Source organism: Neodiprion lecontei, chromosome 6, assembly GCF_021901455.1.
Source record: "Neodiprion lecontei isolate iyNeoLeco1 chromosome 6, iyNeoLeco1.1, whole genome shotgun sequence".
NCBI classification, from domain to species: Eukaryota; Metazoa; Arthropoda; class Insecta; order Hymenoptera; family Diprionidae; genus Neodiprion; species Neodiprion lecontei.
In genome coordinates, this window is record NC_060265.1 from 9,283,052 (window position 1) to 9,301,480 (window position 18,429).

At 39.5% G+C, this 18,429-nt stretch overlaps 1 protein-coding gene across 5 annotated transcripts in view; it reads right to left on the bottom strand.

The window, feature by feature from the left end:
• The window catches only part of LOC107217552 (LIM domain only protein 3), a 111,413-nt gene that overhangs the window by 43,936 nt on the left and 49,048 nt on the right, over positions 1 to 18,429 (bottom strand). For 2 of the 5 annotated variants that reach the window (XM_046742457.1, XM_046742456.1), the window contains one exon: positions 18,281 to 18,311. The exons of 1 other annotated variant lie outside the window; for it this stretch is intronic. In XM_046742457.1, coding sequence (XP_046598413.1) covers positions 18,281 to 18,311 — 31 coding nt within the window. Of the gene's footprint in view, positions 1 to 353; positions 424 to 18,280; positions 18,312 to 18,429 lie in introns of all 5 variants that reach the window. 2 more of the 5 variants (XM_046742458.1, XM_046742459.1) reach the window with 2 other exon arrangements.

Consider the following 18,429-nt stretch of genomic DNA (forward strand, 5'->3'; position numbering starts at 1 on the left):
CGTCAAGCAACGGGCGTACGTATATTATATATATACACGTATAACATACATATATTTATACGTATAGGAGATCTATTATGCGTCAACCTCCGAAAAGGAATAGACCTCTTAGACCGTCGGTGACGGTTAAACGCGTATTAAATAATACACAATTGAATGGACAAATTTCTCTACCTACTTTTATTTCACTGTAATGGTAACGAGTTTCTTCCATTTCTTTTCTTTTTTTTTTTTTTAGCGTCTCTTAATTCTTTTACCTCGCTTTTTCATTTCTTTTACGATTTTCAGCGTAATGATAATGCGGAAGTGAGGCTACGTTTTTTATGCAGGTATTACAATTTACAGGTACTCACCGGCCAGTGTAGACTCAGTAGTTCTCGCTTCTCCTGGAGAGATCAGTGTTTAGCCCCATCAAAAAGTAATCTGAAAGAGATGGAGAAGAAAAATTTTAACCACATTTCATACCTTTCAATTGCAACGTTGCGGTGTGTAAATCGAACGTCTTTCTTATTAAAAAAAAAAAACGCCTATTTCGACAACAGAGAGCCAAAAAAAAAAAATCTCGACATCAAGTTCAAAATGCGATGTTGATTTCTTCGGTAGAATTTCAAAAACTTTCCAACACTGTTCGCTACGATAAACCAACTGCAATAATTATTTACGTACAAGAATCACGTACCTAATCATTTTCACTGACAATGAGACGGAAATAATTTTCTAGCATAATATTCTCCAAGATTCGATATTTTCCAATTCATATTGTCATTTGCAAGAATGCTTATTCACATAAAGTTCTTCATTTCAATTTTCACTCGTATAACGTTCGTGTGGTTTTGTAAACTTTTTATTGAAATCGCACGAGGCTTCATACAAAAATTGTGCAATTTTGCACACCACTGAAGTATCGAAAGATGTGTTTCCGGATGATTTTGAAAATTTTTCGCCTGTTTCAAGCACGTTTTAAAATTCCTCACACTCCTTTCACCTTTTTCCTACCACTTCCAGGTATTTCTAAATGGCACAGGAACATCAACAAGTGACCGAAGGGTTGAAAACGCGGAGGAATCGCTGTGTGACGTACAAAATGTTCACCCCGCAGGATATGTATATTTTACACACCGCGACGGTGGGACAAGTTTAATAATATTCGTTCCATCAAGCCGCGGCTTCTGCAGGGCCGGACTCATATTAATTCCTGCGTGATGGCGGCGCGGTTCTCGGTTTGCGGAATGAGACGCGTATATAATAAAGTGAGTTTTTAATTTCCACCGTCGCCGCGTCGTTGCAGCCCGGCTTTGGCGTCGTTGGGCGTCGTTGGGCGTCGACTCGCCCCCTAAGAACGGGCTAAAAGGGGTGTAAAAATTGTGAGAATTAAGGTGGCCTGCCTGGCTCGCTGCCTGGTGGTGGTTGGCCTGCCTGGCTCGGCGGCTCGCGGCTGTCGGCCAGTATTACTAGATAAATCACCCAACAGGCAATATCCTCGTTCCACTATATTTCTCTTTCGCTCTCTTCCTTTCCTTCCGCCCGCGGCCTCATCTCCTTCCGCACGTTTCCTATGCCACCCCCGATTCCCCCGCCCCCTTCGCCAAGCTAACTCGAAACGCTCGACTCATTACCGAGAGCGTTCTCCGCGTGACGTCACAGTCCCTTGGGGAACCAGGAAACAAATTTCAGCGAATAAGGAAAAGAATCGAAACGCACCATCAGCTTGTATTCGTATACTAAGAATTACCAAAAATGATCCGTTATTTTTTCCCCGATTAATCGAGTATAATCGATTATTTATCGAACTCGATTATTTTTCGTCGCAATAGATTTTTAGTAGTCATTGTCTTACTTACTAAGTACCTATTTGATATAATTAGTGAAAGACGAATGAATATTTTCACCTGATATTACGATTATTATATTTTTTATTTATTATAGTTTTCTACCACTTGTACATGTGTTCAAATTTTCTCACGTAGAAGAATTGTCTTTTGCGATAAATTCGCGTATACGATCAAAGCTGGTTGAAATTTGATAACTTGACAAAAACGATATTACCAGGAAAATAATTTCAATAACTGTACCATTCGTGGAAAATTCATTTTTTAAAAATCCTGAAAAACAAAACTCTTCAAACGCGTCAAAGAGTGAGATATTCTATTTCGAAATTGATTCGGAATCCCGCTCCGATATGAGCTTGCACATTTCCGCATAAATCCAGCCTGCAGGTTTGATTCGAATGTACGTTTTCGTACAGTTTCGATTGTTGATAAAAATCCACCGAGAAAATGATTAAATTTTCAATATATTCTTGTTTCCACATCAAGTTACATTATGCCCAAATTACCAATAAGTTTACAAAGCGACGAGAAGGATATTTAAATAAAAAATTATAATGTTTACATTGTCAAAAATTTTCTGTTCAAATGAGTAATATTTTGTGTCTCGATTCCTGAGCGCATCTTGAAGGAAGAAAATCTTGTCCGCCAGATTGCAGGGTGTGTTTCATTTCCCACAGGACATGACGGGAGAGATATTTCTCGTAATTTCATAACGACTCCGTCCGAAGTTCCCGGTAAATCCGACAAAGGTTTACCATACTCTGAGGGTCGTCGGCAAAAACGAAGGGCTGTCAACTGTCGTTTTCCGAGTCCTCGGGGAATAATCGGTATATTTTCTCAGGTTATCCCTGCAGGAAATGCAGCGAGATATCCCGTAGAAATCCGGTCCTTTTTCGGGCACGGATGAGTAGGTATACACATATAGGTATATGTGTACCAAGGGTTCAGGGTGGAAACACGTGCTAATATTTGTCCACAGATTCGAGGGGTGTGGTTTTTAGGGATGAGGCATAGAGTGTATTATGAATTCCTCTATATTTTGACAATTGGCTCCCAACTTGAAACTGCGAGAGAGCCCAGCAGCCTGACACCGAAGCTTTCAAACAATAACACCCACCCGCCGGATGGCGGTTAAACTTAATACACAGGCGAAGATGTAGAAAAAGCAAATAAAATTTACCCCCGCCTGGAACGTTGCAATAACGTACGTTTGTCAAAAAGGAATAACGTCAACAGTCGTGTAGTAAGCCGCGCTTTTCGCTCTTTATTGCGTGTACGTATTATCCGACCGGAAATGGTGGAAAAAAATAGAATCGGATAACCGTTTGAATGGGGTAGAAAATTTGTCATATTTTTTTTCTAATTTACTGCACGTGATATCTCATATTGTACTTGATTTTGATTAATTACTTCAATACCGGAAGCCTCAGATGAGACGGAATAATTTCAATATATCTTCACAGTTGCATCGTTTACTTGCAGCTTCGAACAAAGTTTTACCGAAATTGCAGCTTCCCGGGAGGAAAAAAAAAAAAAAAAAATCAAAACATCACTGATGAAAATTTGACGGTGAAAAGTTATTTTATTGTTTTGATTGACATAAGCGGTACTTGCTTTAGCCACTGTTTACTTAAATCAAAGAAAATTTCGTCGAATCGATGCGTTTGTAATTTTGACTATTTCTTTTGAACGGTGTTATTTTTATTTCACGTTTAAAAAAAATCAACTTAAATTTCATGCCGAGTGAATTTCCAAAATTTGTGTGTATAAGACAACGCGGAGTTTTGTGAGTCAGGTAAAAGTATGCAACTTGTAAATTTTTCAACTTTCCATTACATACGGCGGAATGGATGAAGAAAAACTGAATCGAAAAAAAAAAAACTGGTCGTAAAGTTCAGCGTCTTAATTGCAATAAATTAGCCTTTCACTAGTGATCGTCACGCTTGTTGAACTCGCAAAAGCTACGCATAAACGTGGCGATGACGAACCGAGAATGAATTTGTCAACTTCAAAGAAAGCTCGCCCGTACGAAGTTGTCGCGGTTATGAAGCTTCCGGAAGGCAAGTTTCCATTCTCTTTATAATACGTAACCACAAAAGCACGTTAATACCGAGTGGTGGAGGCAAAGAGAGTGCGAGAAAGAGAGAGAGAGACAGAGAGAGAGATTAGGAGGTTTTAAAACGCCTTCCTGCATCCAGGCAACGGGGCCTGGTAAGTTGACTTAAAATTCTTCTGAGACCAGGGACATCTGGAATATATCCCTAGGGGCTCCACTGGCAGCGAGGCCTTTTATACAATAAACCAACGCTTAAATTATATCGTCACGGCGACATCCTGTTTTACTAAACTCCGTAACCGCGAAATAGAACAAGACGAAGACTAAGAAGAAGACTAAGAAGAAAACGAAGAAGAAGAAGGAGAAGGAGATGAAGAAGAACTAATTTTATGCTCCATGAAATGAACGGTTTAACTCGGGTATCGCCTCTTCGCATTATTACGGCATTAACCCGCTGCATCATGCAAACATTATCCCAGAAGTTGACGAATTACACCGAATCGCATGATCTTGTTATCATCTCGCGACGCGGCCTGATAAACAATAATTTTACGATTTTGTGCCAGCAATCGTCATAACCGAATGAAATTGTATATTTAAAACGATCGCATGCAATATGTTAAACAAAATTTAATAAAACCGACCAACAATTTTTCAACGAGCACAAATTTAAAAAAAATCGTGGGAGTTTACATTCCCGTGGAGTATTTTCCCTTGTGATCAACATTACCGATTAATTTTCTACAGTTCATGACTGACAGCCGGAAAAAATACGAGCAGAATTTCAATTAAAAATTAGCGATTTATCCGTTAATAATTTAGCTTTATATAAAAATTGAGCGAACGATTGATTTGTTTTTTTTTTTTTTTCTTGTTTTATGTTACAAACAAATCATTTTACAATTTGGATAGTGTCAAAAGATATTATCATGATTGTCTAAAACAATAAACTATTCCATCTGAAAATTAATGAATTTAGTTTATTATTTTTGAGCAGATAATTGAATTGATTCAAAGTGAATATTGATGTGTTTTTTTTTTAATAACAAATAATGCTCAAAGGATTAACGGAATCACCGAGTTTTAGTAAAATTGCGTTGAGAAAAAATGGCCAAATACGTGAACGTTTAAATTTGGCATGCGTGAAAAAATTGACCGGAAAATTGATTAATTTGAATATTGATATTTGTGGGAACAAATTGTTTACAACCAATTACGTACGAGATTTCTCGTCTTGAATGAAAAATCGTTGAAAAAGTGAAAACAAGTTGGCGAATCGAAACAAATTCGTGAACACCTGTTTCACAAATTATATTTAAAATGACGTTGACTCGTACATCTTGAAACGTTCTCGTTTCTTTTTTTGCCTGTGGGCGGGGATAAAAAAAAAAAAAAAAACCGGCGCGTCGTTAAAGAATTCCCTAATAGGATGTGTATCGTATGAAAATGAATCGTTTTTCCAAGCAAATGTAACGAACTTGTATAGAAAACGAGGGTCTTGGATGTATCGTAACGATAGGCGAACGCATGACGCGGACCTCCGCTAAGAAGCACTCAGAAACGTAAAAACTCAATTAAGGAAAGAGGCTCGACTTGACACTTCTGACCCGAGACGATGCGGCGTTCGTTCCAAACGGGGGTACGAGGGGCCCAAAGGCCCCCCGGAGTACGGGGATCCCCTTCGTTTCCAAGGGACCTCCCAGAGTGTTGTATTAGTCGGTTCAGCTCGGACTAATGGACCGCTTCCTCGGGTAATTACGGGGGTATAATACATGTTGCATATTACGCATGCAGACAGCCGAAAAGTGGGTGAATATTGGAAATTTACAGATCGACGATAAAAAATTATTAAATTCGATCGAGGTTTGTTTTATTCTTTTATGTTTCAAAATTATCTAGACCGAACTTCTTTTTCATATTTCTTTTCACTAAAATCAATCGACGGAAAGCGTATTTCGCACGACATGGTTTGCATTACCCAGGATTATATCTCTAAAACCAGTAAATCGATTTACTTTAAATTTTGTCACGCGGTATTCTACGATGGTTTTGTTTTCTTTTGCAAATTTTCTTTTAATTCGTCGTTACATTTCTTTTATTAGTAAAGTAAAGTAGTAAAATTCGAACGAAAACTAAAATTTCAACTTCAAACGGTGGCCATTTTGTTAAGGGATTGAAAATGGAAGAAATCAGATCATGAGAAAGAGGGTGGATTATACAAGAAGGCCGTTTCCGAATTTGAAGTAAATCGGTATAACCGTTTTTGAAATATCACAGGTGGCGCTAAATATGACGCACCGAAGTAAATGGTTGACCTTAACGGCAATAGCAATGCTTCATATACATCGATTCTGATAAAAAAAAAAACAAAAAAAACAAAAAAAAAACTATGTAACCAAAGTTAGATATGCATGCGTTCGTTTAAAACAAACCCCAATCGAATTGAATAATCGATTGCAGAGATATAAATGCCCAAAATTTGCCGACTTTTTCAATAATCTGATTCCGTAAATATGCAATCAATCTTATTACCGTAACTAGGCATAAAAAATTATTCCAGTCGTAATTAATCATGTAACGCGTGTAATTCGCCTTCGTAATTTTGGGGGATCCAAGCGGAGGTGAAGGAAAAATTTAAATACGTAATAAAAATGAAGAATTATTGCTATATGAGAATATAAAATTGTTTTGTTAGTTTACTTGAAAATTCACAGGCTTTATTCAGACACGTTTCTTCACTGTCACGAAGTATATAAGGAAATTTCGCAACATATATACAATTCGAATGAATAAATTCTTAGTAAAGAGACGAGTTTAACTTTGGGGATACAAGAGAATTATAATTGGATTATATACGGTAAAAAGTAAGCTAAGAATTCCTCGTAAATTTCGGATATAATATATACATGTACATTCGCCATCAGGGAAAGTGGAGAAAAAATGTATTATCGGTATAAACGTGCGTTGCACCGAATTTTATCTTTTTTTTTCTTTCCTTCTATTCTCCTTTCATTCCTTTCTTTCTTTCATTCATACGGTTTTCATTAATTCTATGACATTTCTTTTCCCCACAATCGTTCATTAACACATTTTTCCCAACTTCCCACCGACGAAGGTTTAAATTGCATTGACTACGGATGGGATTGAAGGTTGTATTTAAATAAAAAGACGCGAAAAGGAAGGGCGAGAGGTGGCGGCGGGTGGCGGTGGGGGGGGCAGGTCAAACGGCGGAATCGCAGAATGGCCCGTGATTGCTGCAGGGCCAAGCATAATTGCACCCTTTGTGGCGCAATCAACGCCACAACTCGACCGGATCTCTGCAGCTATATATTATATAGGTTTCCAAGCGCGTGTGCGTGCGTATCCGTATGCACGTGCGCACGTTTGTCGGTTCCGCTGAACGTACAACGCCTGTTTCGCACACAAATTTGCGATCCCCGTAACCCCTTATCCCTGTGTATGAAACTTACGAAAAAATCCCCGACAGATCGAGCCGCTTATATGGGGCACACACGTATCGCGTTACTCGCAATTAAACACGACCATTGTCGCCTGCAGCTCATTCCTGATGTACGTACTTGATGCTTTTTTTCCACCACTGTTGTTGTTGTTGTTGTTGTCGTTGTTGTTGTCATTATTCCCGTTAGCCCCGTAACGCCGCATCAACCTCTCATTCAAACCGGGATATCAAATCTCGAGCGGATACCAAACGCGGGTTATATTTCTCCCCGAAAACGCACAATACGATCCGTTAACGATATCATTCACGAACTTGCCTCACAATCAATTTCGTGCATTCATATTCGCCGGAACGTGAGGTGAAAAAATTCAAAAATAACTATTTTTTTTACACTAAAATAATTGAAAGAAAAAAAATAAGAAAACGCACACACACACACGCGCGCGCGCACAATTTGTAGGATTCATTAAATATGGCAAAAGAAATATTCTCTTCGTTACAATAAATGTGGTTTTACCTAATAGCCCGAATTTTTTTGTCGAACCAGATGGTAATTGTTTCATTAAAAAATTTTAAAAGATAACATTTCTTTCGTCATACTTTGGGTGGTAAATTCATCAAATTCCTTCTGCGTTGCTGGCGGAAATTGACGGGTTCATCAGGCAATCATTACAACAATGAAAACGTTTATCTGTTTTTGTAATCAGTCGCAGCTACCAGCGTGTTCACTTGATGGAGCAGAATTAACTTCACTCTGTGTAATATCACGTAAATTTGGCATGGGTTTGAGTCGGTTTTATTGCCAGACGAAACATGGGAAAGTTAGGAAACTCAATATCAGGTACGGTCACTTATGGCTTTTAAAAGTCTAAAAGTATCAAAATATCAGGTGAAATTAAACCAATCAAATTTATTTAGATCGATCAATTTTTCGAATCACTCGATTCAACTGTCTGTTCAATCAACGAAATTATTAATAAATCATCGGGATTTTTTTCCCTTTACATCGATTCAATTCTCTCACTTTACAATATAATCAATTCAATTTAATTTGAATTGCGTCGAAAAAATGTCCAGGAACATTCGTTATTTATACCATTGAATTAAAAAGAGGAGAATAAAAAACCGGAGAACCGAATGCTGAAATCGCCCGATTTATTTACACCCGACAAATATTCATTGACTGACAAACCGATATTTTTCTCAGCAAACAAAAAAGAAACGAAGCTATCTTATCAATCAAGATGCGGCGATTAGCGACACAGGGGAAACAGTTCGAAGCGGTGAAACCCAAGAGTCCCCTTAAATCCCGAGCAAGTATTTGCCTAATCTTCTCTCTTCAGCAGAATCTTTGAAGGAGCCTAATTAAAATTCAGGATTCAAGTTTCGGCCCTCGTAAAATTCGTATCAGTGGTAAAAACGGGGTTTGCACGAGAGCGAGATGGAGAGAAAAAAAAAATGAAAAATGGGAAGACGGGTGTCCGCAGACGCGCCACGACATCGGAGTGAAAGGCGTCTATGCCCCGAAGATGAAGAGGCTGCACTGGAGGGTTTTGGTGTTAACTCATGCCCGCCTCCTAATTCCCGGCTTCGTCGAGTGCTCCTCGTTTATAATGAGCTCATTTTTGCCCATTAGGAGCCGACTTCTGGAATACATTTCCAAACAGAGCTGTTCGTCGTACACAGAGAGAAATTTTCGTTGTTCGGTTATCGCGTACAATCCATAAGCCAACAGACTTAACGGGCTAGCTAAAAATTTTTGAGAAAAAAATTCCATGACATTTCCAGGTATTCTCCAAGACCCAGTTCTGGTAATTACTGAAACCTAAATCGTTTAGCTTATTAACTCTGTATCGGTTTAAATTCAATTCGAATTGAAAAAAAATATAATGTACAAAAATTCGGTTCAAGCCAGTTTTTATTCTCGACGCAAAGAAAAGAAATTTGTGAACTCAAAAAATCATTTCTAATTCCCATGATAGAAAACTAATATTTTTGGTTATTTTCATGACCAAAATAAAAATTTTTAAAGCCTTTTCAGATGTGTGGCTAACATGTTTAAAGTTGCGATAAACGGAAAACGTGGTACCGTACTAAATTTTTACCCATTGTTCCGCATTTTTTTTCAACTTAACTAATATTTTAACCTTTATCATAACGATACCCGAATCTTAGGATAAATGACGGTTTGATTCCGTATTTCAGCTGCGAGATTTTTGATTAGCCACGACTTTTTTCTTCTTTCAATTCAGAATAATAAACACCGCCACGGCGAATAATCGCGCATCTAATGCGTGGCTAAATTTTTACCCACCTCTGGAATTTTCGTTCGACGAAATAACACCGTTGCGAATGATAATTATTCACGGACTGCTGATGGAAATATAAACTCTTGCCCGATATTAGCGACGCTGCACGCTCCAATCTAACGTGACGAAGTATACGCGCATTTAATTACACGTGCCTAATTTATCCATCTTTCGTCGTTTTCGAGTATTATAATATCACATTCCAGACTGCAAACTGTAAATCTACGGTGAAAATTAGAGGGACGATAGAAAACTGGGGCGAAGAAGAACTTGAGCTACAAGTGTTAGAAAGAGGCAGGGTATTTAAATATATTCAAACATGAAGAATTCACGAAATTACGCGACTTCCATTTTTCATTTCAGATACTTCGTAACGACGCAATTATTTCCACCGTCTCGCATTGTGTAGCAGAAATAAAAGGTAATAACAAATAAATAACCGTTGAGAGTTTGGTTGCGGATTGAAATTTCGAAAAGATTCAATGTTCCGGATTGTTCTAACCCAATGCCTCAAAATTTCCAGAGTTAATCGTCACACAATTATGTCCTACGTAAATTTGTCGTAACAAATCTAGAGGTTAATTTCTCAAACGACTATTGAGATTCGATATGATTCGACGAAAACAAATCCGTCACGACTAAAACTCAAACATTCGTGCGTCAAAAATTGGCATCGAAAACACGTCGATAAGCATCGGCACAAAGATTTCTACACCCGTGAAGGTTCATCGCTCGAAAAAAGTAATCTTTGATAATTTTCTCGGTGATAATTTAATCCGGACTCGTGTGAAATTGTTAATTGGCAGAAAAAGCTGCGCGAAGTTGCTTGGAATCGTTAAGGCAAGGTATGGCGCGTAAGTGGCGTAGTAAACCAGACATCCCGGGGTCTTAGCTATAGATAAAATTATCCTGAGCGAGCTCATAACCCGACTCTAACCCGACCCGATCCGGGAGGAAATTGTTGGTCTGCTCTATCCCCTCCCTGTGTGCACAGCTCGTAGAGAAGGGTTGAAAACTTTTATATTAATCTTATAGGAATATTAGCCAAACGTTATACCGTACTTGACTGAACCATTTTCACGATCGTAATATTCAGCCAGCTGCATCGCTCGCGCTCGGGAAATGGGAAAATCGAAATTTATGTACCTACCGTTTGTTATGCTTTTAGGAAACTCGAAATTCCGCATTCGCTGTCGACAATTGTGTCAAAGAATTCCGCAAACATTTTCAGGCTCTGCCGATTTTCACGATTATCTTGATCCTAATTGCGTGCAACGTGAATGAAGTCAAATTTAGAGGGGAAGAAATTAAAGAAATGGAATGTAGAATTCAAAAATAAAAATCGATCATTGCCGAATGTCGAATAAAACTGTAATTGTACAATTCTTTTCAATCTTCAAAACGCGTTCCAGTATACAGTGTTTGTTCGAGTGGAGAGTTGGTGAGATTTTTTCTTTTCTATTATCCTTTGAGAGAGTACATTTTTTATTACTTTACATGTTTTATATGACAACATTATTGAACGCAAATGTACACTGAGAAAAATTTCATTTGTTATAGTAACTGGAAAAATTCAGTAAAACTGGTATCGTTAAAAAAAACTGCTTGAATATTATTTAGATTACGAAAAACGGGATACGCTTAACCATTTTGCGCGATCGTCCATCCCTTTTTGGTAATTGCAACGCAAAATCTGTTACTTCGGTTTACTCTACTTTTTCAGTTAAACAAGGCTTTAACGTCAATTTATTCTTGCACAAGCGTTAAATTTTCTCAACAGTTACAAGAAAATATAGCAACAGTGATCGTAACGAGAAAGAATAGCAACGGATAACAGACTTTCCGGTAACGGCTAGAAAACTAATTTTCATTTTCTACCTAGAACTATATTTTTCGATTGTGGTAAAAAAATGAAAATAGTTATGCACTGAGCGGTAACCGGAACTAAAAATTTCTCTCAGTGTACCCTCAAATAAATAGCTGGCCTAGAATTTTAAGTTAAAAAGTCTGGTTCGAAAAAACTGACGAGTGATGAAACGACGTGACAATTGGATAAATCCTCGATCGTTCCTCGCGTAAACAAATTACGGTACAGAATTTAACAACGATCGGGGGACTGCGGGAAAAAGAAGAAGAATGGGGGGAAGGGGGGAATAGTTTGGCCGAATGGCGAGCCCTCTCCCAATTTCTCTGCTGCTTTAGGGTCAATTACCGCGGCACAAAGTCAACCAGCGGTGCGACAGAGATATCGGTAGAGGTAGACGACGGCCAATCGTGACTCGCTTTCCAGAATTTTTTAACGAGGCCTGTATTTAATACGTGAGTCCTCGCCGTCGTCGACGACGACGCGACCCTTCGCATCGGTAGAGAAAGAGAGAAAGAAAAAGAGGGAGAGACGAAGAGAGAACCCACCGTGTTCGAACAGAGGCTCTCAACCAAGCCAAGTTTTACACGGCAAGATCATTTTGTTGGAGAAACTGTTGCCTGGCTGCAATGCCGACACGAGCATTAGAAAACTAAATATCGAGTTGAATAGATTTGAATACTCGCAGAGTGTTCTTTGCGTTAGCATTTAAGTGACGATTACACTTGATAGCCTTTTTTCTACCCAACTAAGCGTTCGTTAAATTTCATTCGTTCAAGTCATTCCAGAGACTCCGAACGTTGGGTTGGGTTATAAACGTTCGATTAAACAGAGTTAATTAATGATAAGGATCGTAAAAGAGTTAAAGTGCTTGATATTACGTCTGTACTATCGAAATTAAATGCATGAACGTATAATATGAAAGTGCGATGAAATAGAAAACTTATTTATACTTTGCAATATAAATTAGAAAGATTGAAATCATTGAATTTTTAACTGCCCGCGAGCATGAAGAAGCGAAATGAATAAAGAAAAGAAAAAATAACGTGTAATCGGACGTGTGATTGAATTATTATACACCAATTCCAAAGAAAACTGTGAAAATGGTATATTTTTTTTTCCTAGGTGGTGTAAATTTTTCGAAATGTTTCTTACCAATCGGCAAAGCCCGTAAACTCCGTGTTTATTTAAACGATTACCTTGTGATGTCTACCTTGTACAAATATCCATAAATTTAGGAGACTGTAAACTTAGGGCAAGCATGTGCGTTCAGCCGTTTCTTCTCTTTTTCTCTCCTCTTCCTATTTTCCTTTCTCCAGGTTTTTTTTTCTTTCTTTCTTTTTTTTCTTTCAAGGCTATGATAAATAAACAGATAATTGTAAACTCAAGAAAAGATAACAGACAAGAGACTCGCCTCCTCTCATATCAGAATCGTCCAATTCCCTGACGATGTACAGGCTCTCAGTCAACCGCAAGACGAAAAGGATACCGTTGGAAAAACATTAATTCAAAAAAGATTGCCCCACTTTTTTTTTCTTCCCTGTAATTTTGTGGAAAAACGAGCATTTATTTTGATTGGTTTGAAAATTGTAAAACCTTGTACAAGGATGTATAAGAAATGATATTTCAAACCGACAATAAGACGGCATCGTTCTGTTACCACAAGTATAAATTTCGGGGCAACCTAATTCTTCGCGGCAGATAAAACGAGATTTTCTTTTCTCTCACTAATTCTTTGGGCAAACATTTGTGGGAGATAAAACGAGTATGCAGGCAACGTTTCAAATATATAGAGATAAATTACGCAGATATATCATTTCGAGGGTTTCTTAGATCAAGACTATTCTTTTGCCTACGCTCACTTCACTCGATGCCGACGCGCCTGTTGTCTGGTGTTGAATAAGTAAACAGAAATACACCGGAATAACGTTTAACTCCAAGTTTTGAATCTATTGAAATACCTCCAATATCCACTGTACCCCAATTATTATTTATTTTTTTTCTTCACAAACGTACGACTTTTCCCTACTGAAATCAGTCCAATTACACACGCTTTTCATACAATTGTGTACGTCAATTTTTTAACAGCAATTTTCGTGTATACAGATTAATTCTTCCGTAAGACTTTAAAGTGAACTCTATGGTTTGACTCGAATACCCAAAACGTCGCTCAATTGTTTTGACAATTTTTCATAGTCAGGATGAAACATTAGGTTACTTATTATTATTATTATTATTATTATGTATATATTATTGTTTTACTCAATTTTTCTAGCTACTGTAAGAAATGAAATTTTTTTCAGTGTAGGCCCGGAATCGTAGGAAGCGGCCCTTCGGGATGACGCATTAATGCCTGCCTACCGCACGTATTCACTTTCCTTCCCGTACTCAGGCCAGCAGACAAAAAACAGAGACGAGGTACCGAGGCACAGTGCCATTAGTAAAATTACCGTTTACAATATTACCAATGAGATAGAGTGGCGAGTATTTACGAAGCGTAGGGTGGCTGCTCCGGCAGGGAGCCGGAGTTTCAGGGCTGAAGAACAGTTCCGATATCTTTTTAGTCAACGAGGATATTGTAGAGTAGGTACGAAGTGAAATTGGCCAGATGGCTCCTCTTCGCTGCAGCCTCCTCTCCCACCTTCAACCGCAACGTCAGAGGCTTCTTTTCCTATCTTTCTTATCCTTTTATCCACGCTTCGCGTTTTACCAGCAACGGAATAACCCTGCACACTTAAGGTGCGAGGTGTTTTCACTTTTTTCAAATTTGATATGGTTCTACGCTTGAGGTACTGCTGTACCAACGGTGTTTAAAACGCGGAGAAAGAATTGCTCACGTTTTGAAAATAACTATTCGACATCTCCGGTACAAAAACGTGCTAAATTAACATCTTGATGATGCATGCAGCGACGCGCAGTCCATTGCAAAAGTACTTGAGTCAAGGTTGGAAGATTGAAGAATTTTATTAGAAGAATCGTTTCTAGAAATAAATTTAAAAAAAAAATCAAAAATTGCAGATCCAAATAAAGGATCTTTAGTTGTTAATGGTTTTCAATAAAATTCACACGATTGCTTCGTTTTTGTAACATCGAACTGGTAAATCAATCAGGGTTCCGAATCTATTTAAACCGTAAGTCTCTGTCCTACTGGTCAAATGTACCGATTGAAATTGAACTAAATAAAAACGGTTGTATTTCTGATAAATGTACCAATCACTTCATCCATTTTAATATCAGGCAAGCCTGCGTGCACGACAGTGTTTTCGCTCTTTGAAAAAAAGCAATAAGTTTGAATTAGTCAAAGGTTTTTCACTATCCCGACTCATCGCACTTCCGATGTCCTGATCACGAAATAATTTTTCGCATCGTTTTAAAAATCGGAGGCCTATTTTCCGGGACGTTTTTTTTTTTTTTTCTTGCTGGTTACATTCGTTCCTTTTTTTTTGAGCCGTTGAAAGCTACATAGATCTCTCTATCCGACTGGCATTATTACGTATTTCTTGCGAACGTTAAAATTCGTGCGTAAGGTGAAAAACGATAAGTATAAATTCGAAGACGTGTAAGGAAAAGTTGATAAACCATTCAGTGGAAGCATTTACCAGAATCGTTCAACACGGTTATGAAAATAACATGTTCCCTAGGCGTGATAAACTTTGAGAGTAAATCAGGAATTACCTATAATACACTGGCATTAGAATCGAATCGGCGTTGTCTTCCATGCCTCACCTGTTCGACGAACCCGATCTGTCGCCCTAGTGACGAATGATGGAAGGAAGGATATAGCCGGCAGAGCGACGAAGGGAAGCGAATAGTATCGGCGAAGAGCGACGACGAGAGAGAAGGAGAAAGAGGGAGAAAGAGAGAGAGAGAGAGAGAGAGCTGGCAAGAGGAGGGAAGAAGGAGACAAGGAGGAGTCACTGATTTAACGCGGGACAATTGAATCCAATTACAACCACGGAGGCTTACAGCGGTTCTCAACCATCGTTGACTATCGTCCCTGTAACGAAGTCGGGACTTAGAGTGCCTAGCTAAAATTTAGCTGTAAAAAAAAAGCGTTCGCTAAATGATACGAGCAAGAAAAACTCCCGAGTTTCTCGATGATCCGGCAACTGGCAAAGCGTGAAATCGACGAAAGGCGATTGTTCGCTCGCGACGTTTTCCACTTGCCGGCACCTGCGACACGTTCTGCATCCGTGTGTTACAGGCGACTCGGTCATTTCGGGTTGCTCCGTTGTAGTTGGTCTGGCGGGGGTTGGCGCCCCTGGCTGTTCATTAGGGGCCGCATTGTCCGCTAACTAAGTACAGCCTCCCTTCCTTCTTCCCTCCCTTCGTTCCCTCTCGAGGGCGACGATGTCGACGTCGCGAGGCTCGCGCTACGCCATCCCTGTTCGATTCCCGACGAGGAGGCGGTGAACTTTGCCCACCAGGGACGTAGCCGTTCGTAAAGGCGCCAGAGGTCGTCGTTTTCGATCACTTTTACAGCCGTGATCGTAACGCAAATTTCACTTATTTTTCTTGCCAATCGTTCCTTCATTCTTGGCATCTTCGACGTGGGGTTTTTAAATTCTCTCAATTTCAGTTCCAATCATTTCTTTTTACGAACATTATTATTTTGAATTGCGTGAATGTATCGCTGGAAAGTAAAATCGCAATGTCGTCGTGTCGAATTTAGTAATTCACACGCTAACGAGGGATTAAACTATCGAATCCCACTTCATGCGCGATTTAGCCGTGAAATTTGATCAATTTTTTCAGATACATATCGTTCTCGATGAATAAAAATAAAAATATCGGCAGTTCAAGCAGGATCCGTTGTTTCGCACAGTGTCTTTATTAAACTGTCGTTAAAACGACACCTGAACAGAACTTCGACGACGAATCGATAAAGAGCTAAATTACACAGTCTGTAGATGGTTAATGTCAAACCTTTGAATAATACCAAAAATTCTAGAGAAAAAGTACGTAGAAACTCAAAAAACAGCCTAGATTTGAGTCTCGCGTATTTGTTACTGATCCAGAGTCACGTCATCGGTTGGAGGGCGTTAAAGCATCAGATACACAGCAGCGAACGTCGATTACCGCACACCCAAGTATTGTGCACATCCATTTTTCAGATCCAACACATCCCGACACGCGTAAATTTCACTTTACTCACCCGATCCGAGACGACGGAAATTCAACCGGCACTGGCGTTGCCAGACAGGAACAAGTGTCAATCAGCGTTCGCGAACGGCGGTGGGACGCGTTGAGCGCAATCAGAAGCTCGCAAGGGTGAATGTACCGATCAAGTCCCACTGTCTGCCCACGGAAAGATCGCCCGGCGATAAAGTCGAATATTCGTGATGTGGCAAGCGTTCACGGCCAACGGCTTGAAAAAAGCTCTGCCCGAAACTGCGGGAAGCGAAGTGTGTTGTCGGTGAAAAAAAGGTCGATAAGTGCATAATCAAGGTGCACGCGGAGGAACGGCGAGTTACCGCCAAACCTCTTCACCCCGATCAAAACCCGAGGACCTCTTTCACCTTTGCTCCGTTTTAATTAGAACAAGTCTATAAATATAAATACCCGCAAGCACAGCGTATCTAGCCGTCGGAATGACGGAGGTAAAGAGTGTCGACTCTCGATCGGTGTACGACTCCTCGGCACGTGCCTGTGTGCGGTGACATTTTGATAGTTACACACGTAGCGCAGCGTGTGTGCAACGTGTCTGTAAATAACGAATGCGGTGAATTACAATTACCGAGATATGGAAATTTTCCTCGGTCCCGTATAACGAGAAACTCGCAGTGCTGTCGTACACCAGGTTGACTACATCCTACATACCCATGACCTCTGTATAATGTGTAATATATGTATGTGGGTGCACGTAAATATGCATATCGACTCCCGGAAATTGGTCTTTGAGAAAGACAGACGCGCGGCGGTTATGCGCTACAGTTGCTATGTAATCAGAGATCCAAGTTAACGGGGTCTTGCTTTCCCCTTTACTGCATACGTACGCGGCCAGTATGGCACGGCACGCCCCTGAATCCGCCGCTATCGTTGTTATTCGCATTTTCATTATACGGTGTGTATAATGTACGATCTTCCACAGGTAAGTTACAATTTATGCGCAGGTGCGATACCGCCCCGCGTTTCAATCTTGTTTCTTTTTTTTTTTTTTTTTTGTTTCCTTTATTTCCGCCTTTTTCTTCCGATAACCTCGTGCCCACGGGATGTCGCTAAAAACATGCTTATCTTTTTTTCCTCCCAACGATACCAAAGTCAAGTTTCTTGACTCTTAAACACTTCCCCGTACATCCGAGAATCAAGATCATTTTCTACCTTTACGCAAAAACATGCGATATGAGAAATTCAAGAGATCTCACGACTCTCCGATCGTCGACGAGTACTGCGATACTTGTTACGGCATCGTTGTTGTCTTCCTAATAAATAATTTTTCGAGCGATACCGGCGCCTTTCGAATGTATTTTTCATACAGAGAACTAAGGATAGTCGAGAAGCCCTCGATGTAGAAAAAGAAAGTGGTAAAAGACTCGGTCAACAATGCCGTAGCAAACCCTGATAATCGGTCAGTCTTCCATACTTCAGCTCTTTTGATGTTTGACTTACTTGAATACATGAGCGGTTACTTGTTTCGAGGTTTACACATTTTCTAAGAAAGGGTAAAAGAGAGATTTTGAAAAGCTCGGCAAGTCAAACAATCCCGATCAAATAAGGGATACGTTTACAATTGCTTTGCATGCCGTTGAGATATTCACTCACCGGTTCTGTTCTGCTGACGTGACAGGCGCGCCTGTAACAGAATTAAAGAAAGGGTATTACGGAATGAGCGATTCATGAACACACACACGCACACGCGCATGCATTAATATAGCAGTGCACAGGTAGCTCCGCGATAACGGAGACGGAAA